Here is a 17,555-nt window from a genome sequence, read left to right as displayed (position 1 = left end):
AACCGAGGGCTACTTTTTTTTCTCCTCTTTTTTTCTGGCCAAACTACATAAAATACTTGATCAATCACCCTTTCCTCACTTCCTCTTCTCTCTTAAATCCATCACAAACCAGCTCTTCCCCTCAAGTCCCCAAGGGCATGAAAATCCTCCTAGTTACTAAATCCAGACCTTCCATCCTTGGCCTCTTGGGAGCATCTGACACCGCTGACCACTCCCTCTCTTCATTTCTGAGATTCCACACTGCCCCGGCTCCTGCCTTCCTGCCACGCCCCACCAGCCTCTGGTGTGGGATCCTCTGCCTTGGCCTCACCTTTGAATGCAGTACCCCTGGGGGTTCTGCCCAAGGCCCACGTCTCATACTACACCCTGGCCCTGGACAGTCTCTCACTTCCACCGTCCTGTCTAGATGTTGATGACCCACCACTGTGACTCTGTTCCAGAACCTCGACCTCCAGGCCTGTATAACCAGCTGCCTTCCTGCCCAACACCCAACACCCTCCCTGGGATCTCCCACAGGCCCTTCGAACTCATCATGCCCCAAAAGGATGCCTTCCCTCTAGAGCTCTTCCTCTTGAGTCCCCCCTTCCACTCAACAGAACCACCCAGCAGCCCAAGCCAAGAACAAGGCTGTCATCCTTATGCCCACATAACTACTTAGTCTCTAATCCTCCCCTTTTCTCCATCTCCACTGTCACTCCCCTAGCAGAGGCCACCCTCGCCTCCTGCCCCGATCACTGTGATGGGCTCCTATTGGGTCCGCCCTCTCTCTTTCATCCTTTCAATGGAAATGCCCACACTGCAGCCAAGGTGGTCTTGTTTTCCTCGAAGCATATCTGACCCGTGTCATTCCCTGCTTGTCTTTCACGGCCCTCAGGATAAAGTCTAAACCCCTGACAAGGAGGATTACACGGACCACAGGCCCTAGCTCCTATCAGCTCTCCTGTTTCATTTTATGAACTGTTGGAAGGTCTTGCTATAGACCACAGCCGCTTTCAGTTCTGGCCACGCCATGCCCTTCCTTGCCTTCGGTCTTTGTGTAGCTGTGCCCTCTTCCTGGACTTTCCCTCTCTCTAGCCTGTCTCTCATTTTTGGGCCTCAATGGAAGGTAAGGTCCCTTCCTCCAGGAAAGTTTTTTTGCTGTCCCCTCCATGCTATCATACAGTCCCTACTTACCTATGTCTTTCTACCACGGCCCCCAAAACCACAGGCTCCTAGAGGGCAGGGGAGGCAATTTATTCATGCTGAATCCTAGAGGCTCGAGGGGTACCAGCCAGTGAAGATCTGTCGAACGGCCCAATCCCCTCATTTGAGGGATAGCGTGACTATTCCTAAACCTCCTGTGAAGAGGTTCCTGTGAAGACGCTGAAGCCCTAGTGGTCTTCTGCCCCCACCCCCAGGGCTCTGAGGAGCAAAGGGTCTGTGGTTCTAGTCTCAGACAAGGTCCCATTCACAGAGCTATTTACTCCACTCTCTCTAGCCACCTCCCCCCAGAACAACAGTGGCCTTTCTCTGCAGCAGCAAGTCTCTTGCAGGGAAGCTTCTGAGGGCCGTGCTCTGGGAAATGAATGGGGCCAGCCTGGGGCAGCAGGACAATAGCAGGGAGGGCCCTGTGCCCGGGAGACCCCTGTAGGGAATAGCAGCCCGGAAATCAGGCCGCCAATGGGGGATGCCAATGGGGAAATCCCCCAAGAGCTGAGAGAAGCTGAAGGCAAGCACCCCCAACAAGGCTGCTCTGTCCCTAGAAGAAATCCAAGTGCCCAAGACGTAGTCCTCAGTGAGAACAAGGGCAGCGCGTGGGCTCAGTTCCTTCCTAGCAGCAATGTTTAGAGTGGCTTTCCTGATATCCTCTGGCTAGGCAAGGAGGGAACTGGCAATATCAAGGATGAACCACTGGAGTTCCCTTGTGGCACACTGGGTTAAGGACCTGGTGCTGTCACTGCAGCAGCTGAGGTCACTGCTATGGCTCAGGTTCAATCCCTGGCCAGGGAACTTCCCCATGCCACCAGCGTGACCAAAACAAATTTTTGTTTGTTTTAAAAAAAGAATGAAGGAGTTCCAACTAGTAACCACGAGGTTTCTGGTTCAATCCCTGGCCTTGCTCAATGGGTTAAGGATCTGGTGTTGCCATGAGCTGTGGTATAGGTGGCAGACATGGCTCAGATCCCCCACTGCTGTGGCTGTGGCATAGGCCAGCGGCTACAGCTCCAATTCGACCCCTAGCCAGGGAACCTCCATATGTCATGGGTATGGCCCTAAAAAGCAAAAGCAAAAATAAATAAATATTAAAAAGAAAAAAAAAGGATGAACTACAGTTCAAGTCAGGTTAAGTGCAGGGAGGAATATACCTCTACAAAGAGAACTCAACTGGGCACTAAAAGACAATCTAGAAAAAGGAAGAGACATCACTTTTGAATCCCAAGAAACAGGATGAGACACAAGAGCCAATATAAAGCATGCGAAGAATGGAAGAGCACCAACATTTATTTATAATAGCAGACCATGGGCTAGAGATTCTGCCAGAACTTTCACATAAATTATTTTATACAAAGGAATAGAGGATATTAAGAGTCTAACTGCTATACGGTTGTGCGAAAGGAATGCTGAATAACAGAAACGTACTACAGAGTTTGATGATATTAACCAGAAAAGGTCTCCCTGAAGGGAAATAAGACTGAGGGGAGTTGCAGAGAGAAAGCGAACACTCATACAAAGGTGTGTGAACAGTGATATGGGCTTGGAAACAGGCTAGTCTACCGAAGGGGGCTGGCAAGGGACAGTGATAAGACCCACAACTAGTGAGGTGTGGGCTGAACTGAAGGAAAAAGACAAAGATTCCCAGCTGGGGAGTGTGGGCTGGGAAGGAAGATACCGTGGGTTCCTAGCAAAGAAGGATCGTCTTAGGATGAGCTCTTCCACACCTGATTTTTAACTATGACGGTCCTGTGTTTGTTCAATATACTCCCAGAGCCACGACTGTCAGTCCTTGGTTCAGAATCAGCAGAGGCCTGAGCGCCCCAAGCACAGGTCTTCCAGTGGCAGCTGAAGAGAGTTGAGGCCAATCTGGGGTCCTTGCCAAACCAAAGGCCTCAGCGACACTCACCATATGTTTGGCACTATAGAATGCACAGAATGCTTTCACACAAATCATCCTGGTCACACAGCTAGTTTGTGGCTGAGCTGGGGCTCACAGAAAGCTCTTCTCGCTTAAAGTCCTAAACTCTCTATAATTATGCTACTAGGATGGTGTCTGCATAGATATCCCTTTAGCCCTGGAGTTGTGTTGGCTATGTGGGCGTGGGGTATGATTAATCAATCAGGATCTATCAAATATATGCTAATCTCCTTAAATTGTGACCCAATTTCCTAAGGGATCTCCCAGTACTCACTCTCCTCTCTCCCTCCCTTTAAAAGATTGCATTAGGAGTTCCTGTCCTGGCGCAGCAGAAACAAATCCGACTAGGATCCATGAGGACGCAGGTTTGATCCCTGACCTTGCTCAGTGGGTTAAGGATGTGGCGTTGCCGTGAGCTGTGGTATAGGTCACAGTCGAGGCTTGGATCCTGAGTTGCTGTGGCTGTGGTGTAGGCCAGCAGCTGCAGCTCTGATTCGACACCTGGCCTGGGAACCTGCATAGGCCACAGGTGTGGCCCTAAAAAGGCAAAAAAAAAACCCCACACAACTGTTTGGTAGCAACGGAAGATAAGTTTCACTTGATATGCTTTGTTCAGGGACTGCTGGGTACCAATGGGAGACAAAATGACCTACTGATGATCTTATTCTCTCTAGCAACATCACTACCCTTCTAGTCAGTCTCCAAAACCTGGGAACCAAATTTGATTCAGGCTTAACATACACACCTTATTGAAACTTCCTTTCAATTCCTGGCCCTCTTCTTTGTTCCCACAAGAGAGCTATTTGCTCTCCTCCCATCTACATATTAATATCAGAAGTCTTTCTTGAAACCCTCCTTTTATCACCATATATTACACAAACCTCACTGGTTCCCTTTTTCCTACCACATCCGATCTGAATATGTTTATCCCCTCACCCTCCCACCCTGCTCACATTGACACCCTAATTTCTCTCTGCTCTATGAAGACCAACACCCCCACCATCCGGAGACCACCCCATGCTTGGTTCTACCCCAGAACTTTTGTTTCTGACGTTTCCCGTGTCTGAAATGGCCTCCTCTCTTTGACCTAAATAATTTCCTTTTTTTTTTTTTTTTTTTTCCTTTTGTCTTTTTAGCGCCTCACCCATGGCATATGGAGGTTCCCAGGCTAGGAGTCTAAGCATAGCTATAGCTGCCAGCCTATGCCACTAACCACAGCAATACCAGATCCGAGCCATGTCTGTGACCTACACCACAGCTCTCGGCAACGATGGATCTGCAACCTGCTGAGTGAGGCCAGGGATCAAACCAGCAACCTCATGGTGCCTAGTTGGATTTGTTTCTGCTGCGCCACAGTGGGAACTCCTGACCTAAATAATTTCTAACTACACTTCACCAACTTTCTCCTCTTTTCTAAAAGAGGTATACATATAAAATTGGATTGTGATGATCACTGTACAACTATAAATGTAATAAATTCATTGAGCAATAAAAAAATAAATAAATAAAAATTATGTTGAGACCTCTTAGTATTAATTAAGCTGATTTGTTTGGTAGAAAACAATTTGGAAAGCCCCTTTGCCCCAGGTAAACTGGGAGTGTTGGTAATGCTAATAATTTTTATATATGTATTTTAATCAGTGCAAAAATTTTTTTCATTTCAATAAATAAATACTTATTTAAAAAGAAAAAACAATAAAAGTGGTATACATCGGAGTTCCCGTCGTGGCGCAGTGGTTAACGAATCCGACTAGGAACCATGAGGTTGCGGGTTCGGTCCCTGCTCTTGCTCAGTGGGTTAAAGATCCGGCGTTGCCGTGAGCTGTGGTGTAGGTTGCAGACGCGGCTCGGATCCCGCGTTGCTGTGGCTCTGGCGTAGGCCGGTGGCTACAGCTCCAATTCAGCCCCTAGCCTGGGAACCTCCATATGCCGCGGGAGCGGCCCAAGAAATAGCAGCAACAACAACAACAACAAAAAAAGACAAAAGACAAAAAAAAAAAAAAAAAAAAAAAAAATAAAAGTGGTATACATCAAGATTCAACAATGATGTACTATCTTTATTGTTCCGTGTTGCTTCATTAGTTACATTTCCCAACAAGAATGTAAGCTCCACATTCTTACAAATTATCTACCAGAACACTAAGAACTGAGCTGAACATGGAGCTATTTGATAAATATTTGCCGTCCAAGTGATTGACTACAAGTGCCACAGATGATAGGTCATCATCTGGAAGGGTGCTAGATTGGTCTGGTTCCCTCTGTGATTTGGTGCCAGGCCATGACTGGTGACTATAGATCCCATTACACTATTCTGTGGTAGCTTTAAATACTGGGGGTGCAAGTGCTAGAAATCAAGGCTCTGAAATCACTTTCCTCTTAACTTTTCAAAGCCCCTTGCTCACACATTCATGTGTAAGTTTGCTCTTCTTTAGAATGAGGAGAATCTTGAAGAAGTCAATAGAGATGACTAGTGACTTTAAGACCTGTACTAAAATCAGAAGTAAAAGATAGGAAGATGGGAGTTCCTGTCGTGGCTCAGTGGTTAGCGAATCTGACTAGGAACCATGAGGTGGCAGGTTCAGATCCCTGGCCTCGCTCAGTGGGTTAAGGATCCGGCATTACTGTGAGCTGTGGTGTAGGCTGCAGATGCGGCTCGGATCCCAAGTTGCTATGGCGTAGGCCAGTGGCTACAGCTCCAATTGGACCCTTAGCCTGGGGACCTCCATATGCCACAGGTGCAGCCCTAAAAAGACAAAAAGACCAAAAGAAAAAAAACATAGGAAGATGGACTTAAAGCCTAGCAAAGGGAAGTCTGGTATCCAATAGAGTTTATAACTATTCAACTCATGGAACCACAAGGGATCACTGAAAATGGGAGCCCTGAAACTTTCTGAACCAGTTCAAGAGACACCCTACTTGGAGTCAAGAGGGACAGGAAGAGGATCCCCTATGACTTAAGACGCCTGTGATTTTCCCCTCAAATCTGTCCAACTGTTTTGCTACCACAAATCTGGATGTTCTCCCAGGCCTTGAAAACGCCTTCCAAATCCTACTCCAGTTCTCCTGGGGGCCAGAGATGTTCCTGTCCCTCCCGATGCTCCCAACACGGTACTTCTTCCGCTTTCCTCTCCCATAACTCTGTCCCCTGTCCCTTGGTTTTTTAAAAAAACAAAAAAACTTTCGTTTTCACTGGTTTTCAGGAAGCCAGATAGGATTCCTGAAAAAAGTCCTGGTTCACTGAAAGAAAAGACACAGGCATCCTGCTTTCAGAGGCTCAGAGAACATCAACAGCTAGAAGGAATCAAATCTTAGGCTGGCTACCCGAATTCTCTCATCTACTTATTCGGATGCCCGGCTTCTTCCCTCAGAACTCCAGACCTCCTTTTTCACAGGAGATCCACCACAACTTGTCATAAAGTCATGATCACTTTTTTCTTTTGAGACCAGCATCTGCAACTTCTTTAGTCCTGCTTCCCTCCACGGGGCAAAGGCGAGACCCTGGATGCCACTGGCGGGTCTTTTCCCAATACAGTGATCCAGAAAAGAAGAATGCACAGTCCACGAGGTAAAGGGTTTCCAAGGCACAGGATAAATCTTGAAATTAAGTTTGAAAAATAACCAACTGATAAAGCATATTTTTAAAAGCAGTGCCACTATGAAGATGGGAAGCAGACTCGGTCATTGCAGATGAAAATCATGCCCCTTACGTTCTATGGAACTTCAGAATCAAAGCAGCAAGGGACACTATCCAAAAGTTTCCAAACTCTACTCCACGGAGGTTATAAGCTTCCAGAACTCCTTTGTCTTTATACTAATTTGGGAAGTAGCCATGTATCCTTCATAGAATCTTTTTTCTTTCTTTCTTTTTTTCTTTTTAGGCCCGCTCTTTAGGCATATGGAGGTTTCCAGGCTAGGGGTTGAATCAGAGCTACAACTGCGGGCCTATAACCACAGCCACAGCAACTTGGGATCAGAGCTGTGTGTTCAACCTACACTATAGCTCACGGCATCACCAGATCCTTAACCCAGTGAGCGAGGCCAGGGATCGAACCTGTGTCCTCATGGTTACTAGTCAGATTTGTTAACTGCTGAGCCATGATGGGAACTCTAGAATCTTTTTTTATTTCTGATGAATTCATATTTGCCATTTAATTTTTCACACTTTTTGTCTATGCTCCTAAATGGAATGACCAAGACTCTGATAGTACTTTGACTATTAAAAAAAAATAAAAAGCTAAATAAATTTATTCATCAAAGGGTGCACTTTCAGAAATGTTTTCCAGTATCTGAAGGTAAACTTAGCCTGCTGCTACTGATAACAGTGATGACTCGCCAAACGTTTCATCTCCAAAGGCACTGCCATCTCTCATCTCACGCCTGGAGAGCACATGGGGACCTTTTGGAGAAGACCTGGCATTTCAGGAGACATGCCATTTGTAGCTCTGGATCCCGCTCACTGTCAACCTTTAAATTAGGTAGACAGAAACTCAGCTGAGTGACTAGGGACTCCTTAGTCCCAGGGCTCAATAAAGAACCGGAAGTGGGAGTAGGGAGCCTGAAGTGGAAAGGTTCTGGAAACCTCCTCCACCCCCTCCTCAGACCAGCCCGGTCTCCTCAGCCTAGGCTACCAGCTTCTCTTCTCTACAAATGTCCCCTCAGCCTGAAGGCTCTTTCTTCCCTCCTCTGCGTCTTTTTTCCTCCTCCTCCATACGAGACTTTGACTCTTCCAGAAAAAAAAAGGCTACAGGCTGAAGAAAGTTACATTCACTCTTAGATCCCTGATAAGGAGCAGTGGCTGGGTCTGGGTTTATTCTGAATTAGGGAGTCAGATGCTTCTAAAACAAGGAACAGCCAGAGACCATAAAACAAATCCTTTCTAACCCCATCTAAGGAAGCCAAGGTAGCTCAGGCCTCTCCCATTCATCAAAATTCCTGGAGTAGAGATTCAATAACCTTCCCCCCCTTCTCATGTTCTAGTACCATCACCCGACCCTGACCATTGGAAAAGTATTCCTTCTTTCTAACCTCACGCATTTCTGCAACAAAAAAAGCTTGTTCACTCTGGTTAACTTCTTCAAAACAATGGAAAGATCTTTCAGTCACTCTTAATTTGTTTGGGGCCAGTTGAGAAAGTAGTGCATGAAGCTAAATCAAATCCATGAGTTTGCCATCTTATATCTACAGGGTTTTACAGTTTAGAAAGGAATGTGAAATACATTACCTAATCTGATTTGCTCCTTTCAATAGCACCGTAAGAAAGATATAATAAATGTTATAATCCTCAAATGACAAGCTATGTGAAAATGTAAACCGGAAAGCATGTCATATAAATAAGCTATTGCCTTACATATGAGGAAACCAGAGGAGGCATGTGATTTGCCCACGGTCACACAATTAGGGGAATGCCAGGGCTCAAAGCAAGAACTCTCAGCTTAAATCTAGTACTTCTCCATCTGCTTTGGTCCTCACATGAGCTAACTATCTCTGCACAGAGAAAAGCTGTTTTATGGATGCAAACTCCTAACCCATCTGGCCATCTCGGAAACATTTGCCATGGAGAACAAGGCAAATGGATATAGATGGCTTAGCAAAACTCATTATCATCCCTGTAAAAATAATTCAGCATCATAATCTCTGCTTGCAATATCAAACGCATTTTTAGAAACTTTTGAGAAGAACACACATTAATGGGCAATAAATTGTCCAGGGACAAAACTGAAAGGGACGTGAACGGCTACAATGGAGCCTAACTTTCAGTAACAACTGATTGACCCTTCAAGACCAAGATGAGCTACAAATACTTCATGTTTCTTTGGCCCCAGGAGTCACTCCCCCAAGAGGGGATTAAAGACTCTGCTGGAGGAGTTCCCCTTGGTGCGCGGCGGAAGCGAATCTGACTAGTAACCATGAGGTTGCAGGTTTGATCCCTGGCCTTGCTCAGTGGGTTAAAGATCCGGCATGGCCGTGAACTGTGGCGTAGGTCACAGACATGGCTCAGATCTGGCGTTGCTGTGGCTGTAGCTCTGATTCGACCCCTAGCCTGGGAACCTCTATATGCCGTGGGTGTGGCCCTAAAACGAAGAAAAAAATAAAAAGACTCTGCTGGATAAATATTTCACAGCCCTTTACACTTTGAGCCACAATCTCTCTCCACAGACATGGTCCTTCACCATGCTGCTTATGTCCTAGAAAATACACATCACCTAGGAAGCCTTCTCTAATGGACCTTACTTTGACTCCATTTGAAATTAATACATGAATGTCAAAAAATCTAATACGGAAGAATTTATATGTGCTGACATGTTTGTTCATCCCAACATTCATCTGTCAAATAGTGAGCACTCACCCCATGCAAGGTACTAAGCTAGGCATGCAGGATGTACCTGAAAAACCAAAGATAATCCCAGCTTCTACAGAGCTTACAGTCCAGTGTTGCTTTTACACGATCTTCAGGAAACTTATACCTTTCCTAGTTCCCAAGTAGACCGCATGCTCTTTGTAGGCAAGAATTTCTGAAACTCTCTTAGAACACAGCACCTGACACTGGACTCTACACAAGCAAATTGATAAACTCAAAGGGAATCCCTGACTCCATAACCTGGGGCATTTCCTTCCACTCAATCCCTCCAGTATGGTGTACAGTTGTGAATTATTTAAAATCCCTAGGGTCTTGGCGTTCCCGCTGTGGCACAGTGGTTAACAAATCCGACTAGGAACCATGAGGTTGTGGGTTTGAGCCCTGGCCTCACTCCGTGGGTCAAGGTTCTGGCGTTGCCGTGAGCTGTGGTGTAGGATCCCACGTTCCTGTGGCTCTGGCGTAGGAGAGCAGCTACAGCTCCGATTAGACCCCTAGCCTGGGAACCTCCACATGCCGAGGGCTCGGCCCAAGAAAAGCCAAAAAGACAAAAATAAAATAAAATAAAATCCCTAGGGTCTTGAACCTGAGATGTCATAAGGTCCAACCAACAGAATGAACTTACAGCTAAAGGGGTAAGATCCATTGCAACTGGCGATATCTAGAAGGGCACCCAAGCCCCAGAGTTGATCCTTTAAGGGGAAGAGAATCAAGGCGGAGCAGAGGTAGGAACGCTCTCACCCTGCAAGGCTGCATTATCCCACAGAAGAAAATGGTGCTATAACCACAGAAATTATAGGTGCCAGCCCCAAGACAATTAAAACCAACAGCGCAAGAGGGTGCTGAAAAGCATCTCACCCTACCGCCAGACAAGGAGACTAAAACAGTCCCTCCACCTATTCCACAGGACCTGGATACAAACCTTCTTAGACAGGGTGGGGCAACAAAAAGAGCCTCAGGTTCAGGATTAGAAAACCGGTGTTTTTGTCCAGAGTCTGCCATTCATCAGGGAAGATGGCACTGGACTAGCCAAGGATCCTCTCTCAGCCTCCATCACCCCTTCTGGAAAAGGGGACTAATAATCTCCAATTTGTCTGAGGCTCAAATGAAATATGTTCCTATGAAAATGCTCAGAAAAACCATGCTATACAAATCCCGAGAAGACTGGGAGGATATGCAAACTCCCAGAGGCGCCTCTCACACCAGCCCAGGAACCCTCATTGCCTCTTTCTTGCATCCCCAACCCCTGGGTTTCTGTCTTCTCACATCTCTGAATTCAGAGAAAGAGTTCACACACACACACACACACACACACACACACACCCCAATCTCAAAAAGGCAAGTGCGCTAATTCCCAAATTCCAAGGGGATTGGAAAGGTAGCCATGAAACCATTTCAACTCCTTGCCTTGACATGCCTCAGTTCTCCCTCTACAAGAGTCAAGCTAAAGAGAAGCCAACAAAAAGGGGAAGGGATGAGGTTCCAAACAGCCACATACACTTTCTGTCTTTTGTGGCTGTCTGCCTTCTCTCCACTGCCAAGTCAGGTCCCCGTCTGGGGAGTGCTGAACTAATCTAAACGGGACTCTGAGGCAATACTGAGATTACTGTTTTCGAGAGAGAGAGCGAGCGAGCGCGCGAGAGATTATATGCATTTCAGGCCACATTCCACAGCCAAAAAGAAATTATTATTACCATGGATAATCAAAGGTTAACTGCATAGGGAGAAAGCAATTGCTCCCTTCCAAATATTCTTCCCTAGCTCTCCAGTAACCATTGCCCCCCCACCCCCCGCCCCAGGCCTTTCATTGGCTTGTTCAGTCTTCCAACCATCCATCCGTCCAGTTAGGACGTGTGCAGCACCCACACAACAACCCTCTCTCAGGATCCTCAAGGAGAAAGGGTTGAAGAGAAGGGGAGGAAAAGCAAAGGCAGACACCTTAACAAAGTTGTAAACTGTGGTGTTACTGGGGATGTGGAGGCTGGGCAGACTCTGGGGTGGGGGGTAAGAACATCCTGTGCTCAGACTCTAAGGGCCCAGTGCCTCTGCCTGTCAGGCCTAAGAGCCCCACACAACCTCTTCCGGCTCTAGGCAGAGGGAAGGCCCATTTCGCAGAGTCAAGCTTATTAAAAACGGTTGGAAGATTAAACCTGGCGCATCCGCTGATTGGCAGATTTCCATTTAAACCCTAAGCTTGAAGAGGAAGAAATTCTAGTGTGATCTATGCATTTGGGGGCCATTACCAGCCACTGGTAAAAATCCAGACCTGCATGGGTGCAAAGGGTGTTTCTGTCTCATCGTTCAGGGCAAGAACACCCTCCTCAAGGTAGAAACGGGATCCACCCACTTCTCAGTGGATCCATCCACTAAGCCCCACCATTCCACAATGACCAGCCTGGTGGAGGCCCACGCCCCTGCCAGGGCCTTTCCCCCTGCAGATCCAACACCTAAAGCCGGTCCCAATTCACCCTGAGGTCTCACGTGACCAGGCTTGTGCACGCCTCCCACCCCTAGGCTGGCAAGTTGGAGACTCAAATTCAGCCTCTGGCCTGGCAAAAGTCAAAGGCGGCTGGAAGCATTTCCCTCTCTTTCCCCACTCCTGGCATCACCGTCTATCGCTTATATTAAAAAAAACACTGAATCAGGGATATGCTTTGAACATGGACACACACAGAGGGAGAATAAACACACATGCCCAGACAGTACCCAAGACCAATGCTTCTAAACCACCAATTCCCACAGCCCACCCAGACCCTTTTGCAACCTTTTATCAAAATGCAACACCTTCCCTCTCAGTCTTCTTCCTTAAAGGTTTAAAAAAAAAAAAAAAAAAAAAACAACCCCACAATATTAGCAAACCTACCTGTCTATACTCTGGGGTAACCTTACACTCATGGTTTCTCGGTGTCTCCACGGTTCCAGAATCCTGTAGTTCTGAGGTCTTGATCGAGATTGAATCGCTTGCAATTTTTTTAGAAGGGCGAGAGGAGGGCCTCTCAACTTGAAGATTGAATCCTTTTTCCTCCAGCTCTCAGGACCCTGGTAACTGAAGCTCCATTCTACTTCTACCAGTTAACATGGTCTCCTTTCTCAGCCCCCTTTCCCCTCCCCCCTCTTAAAAAAAAAAAAAAAAAAAAGAAAGAAAGAAAAAGAGAAAAACTGTGACCTTCTTAGAAACCAAAAACCCAACCACAAATCTCTTCAAGGTTAGCGCTATGGGCTTAAAAAAAAAAAAAAAAAAAATGAATCACAGAAAGAATGTGCCTTCAAAATATCAGTCTTAACTGCAAAACATGGATAAAAACCATCCTTTTAATCCAGTTTTCCCAGCTGTCCTTCTGTTGGCAAGAGAGCCTCAAGCTCCAAAGGGGGGAAAAACAATTCTCTGGCCTCCAATGCTTAAAACCACAACAACAGATATATTGAGGGACAGAAAAAAAAAAAAGAATAAATCCAAATTGGCACCTGGAAAAAAAAAATCTTGCAGCTGATTTGCACAGTAAAAAAATAAATAAACCATATAATAGTATGTACACAACAGCACTCCTTCCAAGTCCAGTGCAACCCTGGGATCCAAAATTATGAATTTCCTTCAAAAAAAAAAAAAAAGCTTTTACATTAAAGGTTCTGAAATCCTCAAATGAGCCAATCGCAGCCCCCCCAAAAAAATCAAAAAACACCTGAAATGCAATGCTTTTTAACCTTTAAATTGGTAGCAATGCCACAAATCAGAGAAAAAAGTCTCTGAAAATATTCCCCCCTTTTCTTTTTCCTTTAAACTTGCAGGTTTCTCCACCTACCCCAGCCTGATTCCCAGCCCAGGTTCGGCCTTTTTCTGAAAGACAATTTCCTGAGTTAGTTCTGTTTTGCTCCTCCACATCCAGGCTCCGAAAATTTCTCTTGCCTCAGCCTCCATGAAACGGAGATTTCGCTTCCTCGCGTTCCCCCTGCTCTGCCTCTCGCCTGGCCAGAAAAACTGCTCCCTTATTATTACTAGTTTGGATTATTATTGTGGATTTGAGTTCGGGGTGGGATATTCCTCCACACCAGCCTCCCGGACAATCCGATCGCCTGGCTTCTCTCGTTCGGCCTCTCTTTTTCCTCCCTTTCCGCCCCTCGCCTAATCTCGCAGGCAGGAGCCCACCGCGCCTCGCGCAGGACCGCCGGCGGCCTCCGGCTCCCGGCCCCGCTCGCCCGCTCGCCCCACGCCCGACCGCCGCGCTCCGGCCTCGGCGGCTGCGGGACTCCCGGCTCGGGCACAGGCAGGGAAGGCGGCGGCGGCAGGCCGGCACGGGCGGGCGTCCGGCTCCCGGCGTCGCGGCCGCGCTCGCCTCCTTCCGGGCCCCTTCCCCCCCGGCTCGCCGCTCACTCGGGCGCAGGCCCGGCCGGCCGCCCCCTCCCCGCGCTGCCCTCCCTCCTCCTTCCCCGCGAGCCTTTCTCCTTCCCTCGCTCCGGCGGGGGCGGGGCCGCAGGCTCCTCCTCCTCCCGGCGTTGCCCGCCGGCCTTTCCCCTCACGCCGCGGCCGGGGGGCGGGGGCGGGAAACCGACCGCCCTTCCCTGCCGCGATGCTGCGGCCGCCGCTCCCGCCCCGCCGGCCCCTCTCCGGCTCTCCCTGCGCGCACTGCCCCGCGCTGACTCCTCGCCGCCGCTCCTCGGCCGGTTCCCTCCGCGGCCCCACAGTCGCCGGCCTTGCCCGTCGCTGCGGCCTAGCTGATCCCGGGCTTGGCCGAATCCCCGGCTTTTCCTGGCCTGGTCCTTCGACGGCCCCGGCCCGGACCCCGCGAGGCACCGCGCGCCGCCCTCGCCACCACCCCTACCGCCTTCTCTCCGCTTTCTCTTGGGTGCTTTCCCCCCTTTTACTGCCCTGCCCTCCGGACCCGACCTTTGTTTCTTCCCCTCTTCCCACCCCCGCTGCGGTGCCCGGCGCCCCTAGGCCCCCTCCCCACGTATCCTGGGTTTTGCGTTCCCAGTCATCACCCCTGCTCTCCACCGCCCCTGCGTCCCTTCTCCCACCTTTTTTTCCTCTCCTTATTTTGCAAAAATTTGTCGCGCCCTCCTGCCTGGGCTCCCGGAGCTCTTTTAACTGTTTCCTCCCTTTTGAGTGGTTCTCCTCATTTCTAACACCCACTGAAGGTGGGGGAAGAGACCCTTTGGCTCTTCCCTCTCCTGTTGTTTGGGCATCTTAATACCAGGCTGAGTAAAGTGTTTTTGAACTAGATGGAAAATCCTTTCAGAGACAGTTCTCTTTCCACAATTCCCCTCTCATAGAATCACAGTTTCTAAATCTTTCCAAGTAACATGACATTAGTCAGAAGGTCCCAAGCGTTATAGTTAAAAATAATTAAGACAGCAAGGAAACCTTTTTCATTAGGACTGGGAGATGAACTTTGTCTTCTTGCCTAGGTAAATGCTGTTGTAAAACACCCTGCTGGCAGTGATGTATTTGCATTATGTTCTCTCCCTTCTACACCATCTTGGTTGTTCTGGGGGGACTACATGTGTATGTGTATTTAGCTGCACACATCCAGAAGCAATAAAGAGGGAGCTGAGGGACCCCAGCAGTGTTAGAAGTGATGAGCTTGCAAAGAGCAAGAAGAAAGACTAATAAGCATCTGCTGCGGGCTCAGAATGAACTAGAAGCTTCCTCTGAATTATACCAGGTACAAGTTAGTAAATATAAGAATTTCACCCCATCCCCATCTGGCTTCAGTCCCTAAACCAGAAATAGCAAAGACAGGTCTGCCTGAAATCGGAGGCGTCACAGTTGAAATTGCTATTAGCCTTTTCTTTATTCCCTTCCTAAACGTCTTTGGTGGTATCACCAAACATTTTTCTTTTCTCTCTCTCTCTCTCTTTTTTTTTTTTTTTGTCTTTCTAGGGCTGCTTCCCGCGGCACATGGAGGTTCACAGACTAGGGGTCTAATCGGAGCTGTAGCCACCGGCCTACACCAGAGCCACAGCAACGCCAGCTCCGAGCCACCAGGGAACTCCAGGGGTGCATTCTTGATTGTTTTTGTTAAATCATGATAACTCCTCTTCCAATCACATTCACCACAAGGCAAAGGCTGGTTTTTTTGGCCACATATGTAGCATGCATAAATTCCCAGGCTAGGAGTTTCCTTCATGGCTCAGTGGTTAACCCCACTATGATCCATGAGGATGAGGGTTCGATCCCTGGCCCTGCTCAGTGGGTTAAGGATCAGTGTTGCTGTGAGCTGTGGTGCAGGTTGCAGGTGAGGCTCGTAACCCTAGTTGCTGTGACTGTGGCCTAGACTGACAGTTCTCTTTCAACGCCTGACCTGGGAACTATGGATGTGGCCCTACAAAAAAGCAAAAAAAAAGGATTTCCCAGTCAGGGATCGAACCCTCACCACAGCAATAACCGGAGCTACTGCAGTGACATCCCAGATCCTTAACCCACTGAGCCACTCGGGAACTCTATGGCAAAGACTTTTAATTGTAAATCAGCTTGTAAATTTACATCTTAAGTCAATCATTCCTTCCTGAATGACTGGAAGCTTTTATATTTTTAACAATGGGTTTGAATGCCCTTGGAAGTGTCATTTAGATTTTTAAAACAAATTTTAGAGGTTTTTTTTTCCCTCAACTATGCAAAAGTTTTATAGGTGAAACACACTGTTTTTGGTAAAAAAAAAAAACAAAACAAAACAAAAAAACAGTTTTGGAACCATTTCCAGTAGGGCATTTTCAAAATGCTTTCTCCATAAGCATTAGTTTCTTTAGAAAAACTGTAACTTTCTCACTCATTAATAGACTGTCATCTTCACCTTGAAGAGACAGATTAAGTGGATTTTTGTTTTTGTTGTTTGCTTTTTTTAAAAAAATAAGTGCTAGATAGTATTGCCAGCTATTTCTCATAGAATTTTGTAAAATAAAAATGTGTATTCCTAAGGAAAAAAAAAATGTGTATTCCTGCTACATTCATTGTCCTCTTTTTAGGCCTTTCCCAAGAGATAACCAATGAATCTCTGCAGCATAAGAATTTTCATGGTCATTCTCCCTATCTTTACTAAAAATTGTTAAGTTTGTAGCAGTTAAGAGGTTATTTTTATCCAGTGGATGGCATACATTGTAAAGAAACAATATCTGACCTGTGTGTGGCATTCCCACAGGTTCCTGGAAACATCTCATGTGAGGGATGACTTCTGAAGTAGTGACCTGGTGGGGGTGCCAGGTCAGTCCATATATTAAAAGGTAAATATGATTTAAGCTTAAATAGTTGTTTTTACTATAGTCAGTGCGGGAGTTCCTGTTGTGGCTTGGCGGGTTAAGGACCCAATTTTTCTCTATGAGGATGTGGATTCAATTCCTGGCCTCACTCAGGATCTGGCGTTGCCACAAGCTGCAGCTTGGATCCAGTGTTGCTGTCACTGTGGCGTAGGCCTGCACCTGCAGTCTGATTTGACCTGTAGCCTGGGATCTTCCATGTGCCACAGGTGTGGCTGTAAAAACAAAAGAAAAATGCTACTGTGAATGCACTTAAATATTTGCCTCTGGCAGAGAAGTGCATCTCTTCGTATCCTCCACCTTGAAGACTGTGGGCAGGGGGGTGGCCTTAGCAGGATAGACCTCCCTGAAGTTAGTTAGCCATCTAAGTGAACTGCCAGTCTCAGCTTAGGGAAAAAGGAGGAAAAAAAAAATTAGATTGTGTCCAAGGCAGACTAGATTGTAGGAATCTGAAAGCAAGCAACTCTTAGTTAATGAAGAGGGCTCTAGACTAGGAAACCAAAGAACTGGGTTTGTTTGGGGCTGTATCCCTTTCTAACTTTGTAAACTGCTGTTTGCAGGTTGTGAGGATTAAATAAGGTCAAGCATGGGCTCTGTAAACTATAGACTGCTGGGCAGGAAAATCAGGATAAACATTAAGAAGTAATAGCCACATAATCCTTTTAACTTTTGTTCAAGAACTCTATTCATGGAGTTCCCGTCTCGAGGCTCAGTGGTTAACGAATCCGACTAGGAACCATGAGGTTGCGGGTTCGATCCCTGGCCTTGCTCAGTAGGTTAAGGATCCGACGTTGCCGTGACTTGTGGTGTAGGTTGCAAACTTGGCTTGGATCCCGAGTT

General features: G+C 47.2%; 1 protein-coding gene across 13 annotated transcripts in view; it reads right to left on the bottom strand.

Moving 5' to 3' along the window:
• Nucleotides 1-13,867, bottom strand: part of ARHGEF11 (Rho guanine nucleotide exchange factor 11) — a 115,224-nt gene extending 101,357 nt beyond the window's left edge. For 9 of the 13 annotated variants that reach the window (XM_021089639.1, XM_021089642.1, XM_021089640.1 and 6 more), the window contains exon 1: nt 12,331-13,866. In XM_021089639.1, coding sequence (XP_020945298.1) covers nt 12,331-12,362 — 32 coding nt within the window. In that variant the 5' untranslated portion in view covers nt 12,363-13,866. Of the gene's footprint in view, nt 1-12,330 lie in introns of all 13 variants that reach the window. The other 4 variants (XM_021089649.1, XM_021089646.1, XM_021089651.1 and 1 more) reach the window with 2 other exon arrangements.

This window comes from Sus scrofa, chromosome 4 (genome assembly GCF_000003025.6).
Source record: "Sus scrofa isolate TJ Tabasco breed Duroc chromosome 4, Sscrofa11.1, whole genome shotgun sequence".
NCBI classification, from domain to species: Eukaryota; Metazoa; Chordata; class Mammalia; order Artiodactyla; family Suidae; genus Sus; species Sus scrofa.
Note: the sequence above shows the minus strand (reverse complement) of the source record. Positions and strands in the feature narration are given on the sequence as shown.